The sequence below is a fragment of the Micrasema longulum genome, unplaced genomic scaffold (assembly GCF_059751315.1).
Source record: "Micrasema longulum isolate JH-2025_06_02 unplaced genomic scaffold, ASM5975131v1 h1tg001764l, whole genome shotgun sequence".
Lineage (NCBI taxonomy): Eukaryota > Metazoa > Arthropoda > Insecta > Trichoptera > Brachycentridae > Micrasema > Micrasema longulum.
The window spans coordinates 468124-475029 of record NW_028278939.1 but is presented as its reverse complement, the minus strand read 5'-3'; the positions used below and the strand labels follow the sequence as shown (position 1 = coordinate 475029).

Sequence of the window (6906 nt, the reverse complement as noted above, 5' to 3'; positions counted from 1 at the left end):
TAAGTGAAATATAAGACAGTAAATTTAAATTTAGGTCAATTTAAAAAACATCTTCAAAAGTTGTAGAACAAAATAAAAAAAAGTCTTTTATGATGGTTCGCTCATGCGGAACGAATAAATGATGGATGTAGAAGTCGATGAAGGTCGAGAAAGACGTGGCATGATCAAGTACAATAAATATTACGTTTATTGTTTAGGTGGGTAGAGGTATATATATATATATATTTTAAATGCACTAACAATCAACACAACATCAAGTATCCATCAAAGATGTTGCTACATTATCTCTGTTTAAATCACGTCTGAAGAAAAATCTCTTTTCTACTCCTTAATCTCTCCTCCTTCCCTCTTTTTTTCATTTTTCCCCTTGAGTAATAGTTTTGATCTAAGGTAATTTATAAACAAATACGTTTATTTCTATTTTTATATGTTCTGTAACTTGAATAAAAAAATAAAACTATTATTTTATTGGTTGGTTGGAAAAAAATGCCATTTGGCAATAAGCCCGCCAATGTACAAATAACATTATGTACAAAACGTTAAATAAATAAATATTTATTGGATAATTCAAGGCCTCAGAAAACAAATCAATCAGTTGGTAATGTCGTTTCAGTTTCTATGAAGCTCTGCGCCTCATATATAATATGCTAAAGAATACTCGATTCCGAAACACACTGTAGTTATACATGCGAAAATATAAAAAAAATTCTTACCTGTTTCTTTCTTCATTTATCTTGTCAAATCTTTTGGTCTTGTTACGATATTTATGTTTTCTTGTAAAACCTTTAGCTTTAATTGTTTTGGAACCCATTTTTAATTCAAAAACTTTAAAAAATCACAGAAGAAACGTCCCGAAAAATCCGACACAGAAAACACGTCCGTACTCGGTGAACGCCCGAGAGAACTGATACCAAACTGTACGTTTAATATATGATTGATTCTCAATGAAAATACATGATTTTATAATATTAATTACATTTATATTTTAGCATTTTTTGAAAAATAAAAAATATATGTAACTAGAAAAATGTGTGTTGTATAAAGAAATGTAAAAAAAAAAAACAATTTTAAAAGTAATATGCATAAGAAAGAGCCATTTAGTTTAAACAATTTAACCCAAAATGGACTCTGAAAGAATTGTATTTTACGAAAATTATATGCTTTTTTTCAAAAAACTAACTCATCATCGGCTTAGATAAATAATAGATCTTTCAATAACTACAATAAAACATATTACAATATATTATCTAAATATAGATAATTTGTGTTGAAAATGTTGAAAAAACGAAAAGTGCACTTTTCCTTGCAATTTTTTAGTCAAATAAAATTTTAAAAAGAAATTTTTACTTCATCAGTTTACTAGATAAATGTTTAATCTTTTATGTAGTTTTAAAAAAAAAATGTTATACCTTTTATTAGACTCTAAATTTTAGTTTGAAAACTGCCTTTTTTTGCTCCGCGCTGGATGGATCGCCTTAATCGAAAACATATTTTATTGAATAGGTGAACCCAGTGTCCAACAAATAGGGTTTTTATTCTTCTTTTTGCTTTCTTGCAAATTTTGTTATTTGTTAATGAGCTATTTTTTGTCGTGTACCCTTCATATATGTTTAAACAGAAAATCTATGCATTCATCCTAAAGAGAAACCAATTATATTTAGAATAAAATACATACATATTATCCAAAAAAGGCCTTAATTGGGTGTTAACATAATGATGCTCGCTTTCGGGTAGGTAAAACAACTCTTTGTGCTCATTTTACACATAGTATACAAAACAACAGGATTTGGGCAAAGATACGGGACACCATGTTTATGCGTGACATATTCTTCTTATTAAAATACAGCACAGTTGGCCAATGATGGCTTTATTCCCGGGTAACATATTAGCATAAATTGAAAACAATACGGCGATTGAGTTAATTTTTTATCTAGGGTTGTTATTATACAGGGCGATCCTATTCAGGGCACCAAGTTACTGCAGCCATCTTTCTATTGATTTCCTGTAGCAGCATTGAGCATCGCTGAAGCTTGGCGGGGTGGAGAGTCGGCTCTGGGGGCACACGATTGTTCTTCGCTTCTGGTCCAGGAGCCTTTAACTTTAGGGCTCTCCGTCTGGCTGCTCTCTGTGCTGTCGCTGAATAAAATATATATTTTTTAAAACTAAAGAGTTGCAATGCACACAATTTAATGAACCTGTTTTTTTTTATTGAAGTAAATAAAAGTAATCCTTTGGTAATGTATGGTCAAATTTTATTTATCTGTTTATCCCAAGTCTCACTGATTTGTATTATAAATATTACAATGTACTCTTATGTAAATTATTTTATCTAAAAAGCCAGTTGTTAACTTGTGAATATAAATGGATCAATTTAAATATTTTAATGAGAATGTTTGTGGTTCTCCTACATTATTTTATTTGTTGACAGACTATCAAACTAAGCCAAAAATTAAATTTTTATGTATCAAAATTACCCTATGATTTTTTAATGTTTCGTAATTAAAAAAAACCCCATCGTTACTTCAAAACTACACCACCCGTGAAATTGTGAGTTCAAATCAGTGAGTTTTTCTGTCATTTAAAAGTAGAACCCCATACCCGCCAAATGTCAAAACATCGACAAACATGGCTGGCCCGGACATCAGAAATATATCACAATATTATGCTATAACCTATAATTGATCAGTTATTGTAAACACGTATTCACATGAACTTGGGATGTTTCAAAGCAGTTAATTTATGTCAAAATCATTTTTATTAATTTTTTCATACATTTTTAAGAAACTTTTCGGTACAATTAAATGCTATAATTATCTTAATTTATTTTTAAGAAAACGTTTTTTAAATCCAAATTCCCGTAAGCACCGAACTTCTTTATTACTTAAATCTCCGTTCAATCTACATATTTTGAAAATATGTAGTAATTGGAGAACTTCTAAATTATTTTAAAAAATTCATTCTTACCGCTATCTTTGTTACTGTCTTTGGATCTGTCTCTAATTCTATCGTCGTCAAATGATCCCTGGGAAGCAGATCGTCTTTTGGGTGCCTGTAAAAAAAAAGAAAAAAAATTTATTCATATTCCTGATACGACCCGGCTAGAATTAGTTAAGAGTAATTTTCTCCGTTAACTTCTTTTTAGCACCACAATGGGCAACTTCACAATTAATAGGGGATAAAGATTTGATTTGTGATCTTACTAAAAATAAAACCAGTAACCCCTGTGCTAAGAGCGAGCAATTGGCTACTATCTTAGAATTTTCTACAGTATATCTCGTCAATGTGCTTATTATTAATTAAATTCACGGATATTTAAAGCGTAAAAAAATCAAACCTCAATATCGTGGGTATACTGGCTAAAAACATTAACTGGAAAATATGCAGATTAGACTTAATGATGCAGTTTTGTAAAGATTTTAACGCTCTACAAACTGGCAAAATACAATATGTCATATTAAATTTCATGTATCTGTAATTTTAAAAATAAATTTAAGGTTTAGTCGTATACCCGGTATTTTATTCAAGCTAAAAGGTTTAAATAACTTAATATTTACTTAATTTAAAATTAAGAAACGGAAAAATTAAAAACATGTTCTTAAATAAGCACTTAACATCCTACTATGTATATTTAAATATGAATATATATTTTTGCCCTAGCTTTCATTTTATTTAGTTGTATTTTATTTGATTAGTACCTATATTTATTATAAGAAATTGTATTTACCATCATTAGAATGGACTGCATAAGTCCGTCAAATAAATAAATAAATAATAAAATAAATAAAGATATAAAAGAGTAAAATTGGAACAAAACTTAAATGCTTGAATTCTCAAAACAGGGATTTGAGAGTTAAAGTTTTTTGCCAGTATACCCACGATATATAAGTCTATAAATATACACACTAGAATGTCCATAATTATTATTTACATTTGAGTCTGTGTCCAGGTGGATGGCGAGTACAGTTCTGTTAGTGGAACATAACTAGAACTTAAGACAAGTGTTTTCAAATCGATGACTTCTCTCAGGTGATCCTGAATCTTGAAAAGGAAAATCGAGTGGAAGGTGCATTCACCTACTATGCTTGAGGTCCGGGGTTGATTCCGGCTTTGACACCTTACTTTTATGTAACAAACGATCGAGATATACTGTATTTGGTGTTCCAATGCAGAGCTCTATGCACATCGGGTGCGTATAGCGGTATTATTTATATTATACAATATGCCAAAATTGTCTCAAATTGAACGGAAAAATTTGCCTAATGTACCGGTTCTTATTTGTACAGTGAAACCTGCATCATTCCTCAAATAATCGTTTTCCCAGCTGTGTTGGTTCTTTCTTCTAACTCTGAATTAATTTCATACAAAACACACAAAAATAGATCACATAAATCGTTACCCTATCCACCATTTTACCACATTAATTGTTTGAATTACGCTACATAATTTACATTGATGTCCCTAGTTTAAAGTATTGAAGCACCAAAAAGATGTATAAGATTGCAGTCTACCTTTGTTGTGGCGTCTAGTAAAAGGAATTATTTTATAGATTCTACATTTTTTCCATTATCTGTTTTTAAAGAAAAATTCTTATGGCAATAAAATCAAAGTAATTTACATTATTCGACTGCCGTAAAATTCATTCTGACTTTATCTATTTTGCTTACCTACACTTAAATAATCATCATCATCAACCGTCTCTTCTCCAATGGTGAACATAGGCCTCCACCTTAAGTTTCCACATTTCTCTATCCTGAGCTAACTGCATCCAACCACTTCCTGCAACCCGTCTTATGTTATCAGACCACCTTGTTTGAGGCCTGCCGACACTTTTTCTGCCTGTTCTGGGTCACCATACCAGGCCTTTTTAGTCTATCTAGAGTCTGAGGTTCTGGCTATATAAATATTACAAATAAATGTTTTGTCTAAATGTTTGACAGCACTCGCAACAATGCGTGGAAATTAGAGAGAGAGAGAGAGAATAACAGTTAGTCACTGGTACACTAATGTAGTGCCCTAAGCACCATTGGGTGCGGATACGATGATGGTAAAAAATTATAATCTTGTAAAATGAAAAAAATATTTGTAACTGGAGAGGTTTACACTGACCTTTCTTACCTTTTGGTAGTCCTGGCTGTCGTAGAAGTGGGGACGCGCGCGGCGAACGCGGCCGGTACGGCGGCGCCCTCCTTCTCCCGCGTGTGAGCCCCCCCCGCCTCCTGCCCCTATGGAGGGGCCCATGTCCCGAGTCAGCCGGCTCTTGGACGTGAAGAAGGAGTGCCCGCACTTGCAGATCTTGGTCGCTACGGCAACCTGAAAATAGTTTTATCATACAGCTTGCCCACTGCACACCGCATCTGAGGACTTGAGTTTATTTGGCAGTGCCCACCTACGAGGAAAAATTTCTTAAACGAACTTAATCCTTTCATAATCCCAGATAAAGTAAGTTAAATAATACTCTAAATTCATTAAAACCACTTCAAAGTAGTTAAATGTTGGAGTCACCTGTCTCCATACAAAATTGTATTTGAGTTTACCGCGGCGGCGCGCTGAAATAATTATGACAATATATTCATTCATTTGTCAGTTTGGAGAAATACTTTGAGCTACATGCACGTTGGGTGGGATGTGGGAGTGTGTAAATACATAAAATACCTAGAGTCAGTGAATCACTATTTTGTGTCTTGGCCTTTAATTGTATTTCAATGGCAGCGTTGTCTCAATCATTTTATTGTTACATGATATACCTATGAGCTATGCACCATTAGTTGCGAAAAGGGGAATGATGATGCATATCAGTAAAAGAAGAATAAAATGTGCAATAAACAAACCAAAAACCTAGAAGGCTGCTGATATATATGCATTATTTCTATAGAAATATGCGTTACAACTTATATTCATTTAAAAATTATCTCTCTTATAAAAATACATTATTTTTCAACCTCATAAGATCAGTAATCTATATATTTACAATAAAATCTATACGAAAGTAAATCTGAGATTTATTAAATCATTAAATTATAAAATATGTTAAGGTTTGAGGTTGGGTTTTAAGAATGTCGAGAATAAAAACAATAACGAACCTGTTGATCGCATTTTGGGCAGGATTTTGCTATCATTTTGTTTTTCCCCATGATAATATTATTAATTAGCTTCCACTAGACATTATAGGTGATTTTAACAATATGTAAACAACAAATTAATTATAAAATCAAGAATCTCATCTAATGTCACCTGTCACCGTGTAGATCACAGATTATATAGGTGTAAATCTAAAACCTTAAACCCACAGACTATATTCGTCATAGACTATAGATTTCCGTCATAGATTCTTCTTCTTTACTTATTGGCTCTTTCTCCTCCTTATTGGGGTGTTCTAGCCAGTGTCGAGTTTTAGATCAATTTACACATGTGTTGGTACTATATTACCAAGTTAGAGGGTTAGTATTTAATATTACGTCACGGAAGCTCTGGATGCAGGACATCAGGTAGACTGTTCATATAATGACTTCGCCAAGGCCTTTGATACTGTCGACCATGATGTCTTATTAAATAAGCTGTATGAGATCGGTTTCTCGGATGGTATGTTAAAATTAATGGCGAGCTACCTCCAAAACAGAAACCAATACGTCTCCTACGGTCTATTCGCGTCAGAGTGTTTCCATACTTTCTCGGGTGTCCCGCAAGGCTCTAACCTGGGTCCATTGTTGTTCTCAATTTTCATTAATAATATTAAAAATGTAATTTTGAACTCGCGTTTTCTGTTGTTTGCGGATGACTTAAAACTGTTTTTAAAGGTGACAACTTCTGACGATTTTCGTCTTCTCCGAGCGGATATATCTAATATATCTGAATGGGGAAGGCGAAACAAACTTGGGTTTAATGTTTCCAAGTGTTCGGTCACGTCCT

At 32.7% G+C, this 6906-nt stretch overlaps 1 protein-coding gene across 3 annotated transcripts; it reads right to left on the bottom strand.

Annotated features, from left to right (window-relative positions):
* Positions 1-1472: 1472 nt before the first annotated feature.
* On the bottom strand, positions 1473-6271 carry LOC148274075 (uncharacterized). 3 transcript variants are annotated; one of them, XM_088237676.1, is made up of 4 exons: positions 6081-6271; positions 5107-5310; positions 2965-3049; positions 1473-2136 (listed from the first exon to the last, which is right to left on the bottom strand). In XM_088237676.1, the coding sequence occupies exons 1-4, from the start codon at positions 6129-6131 to the stop codon at positions 1958-1960; spliced, it is 519 nt and encodes a 172-aa protein (XP_088093802.1). In that variant the 5' UTR covers positions 6132-6271; the 3' UTR covers positions 1473-1957. The 3 variants fall into 3 exon arrangements, with proteins under 3 accessions (XP_088093802.1, XP_088093803.1, XP_088093804.1); XM_088237677.1 differs by having other exon boundaries at positions 5116-5310; positions 6081-6259; XM_088237678.1 differs by having other exon boundaries at positions 1822-2136; positions 5107-5300; positions 6081-6242.
* Positions 6272-6906: the final 635 nt, after the last annotated feature.

What these genes read in the sequence shown, in the direction of transcription:
- LOC148274075 (XM_088237676.1), bottom strand. Translation starts at nt 6,131, where the DNA reads ATGGGGAAAAACAAAATGATAGCAAAATCCTGCCCAAAATGCGATCAA. An exon ending in GCCCAAAATGCGATCAACAG is followed by an intron (nt 5,311 to 6,080) that starts GTTCGTTATTGT and finishes AACTATTTTCAG; the next exon opens with GTTGCCGTAGCGACCAAGAT. An exon ending in AGACAGTAACAAAGATAGCG is followed by an intron (nt 2,137 to 2,964) that starts GTAAGAATGAAT and finishes TATTTTATTCAG; the next exon opens with CGACAGCACAGAGAGCAGCC.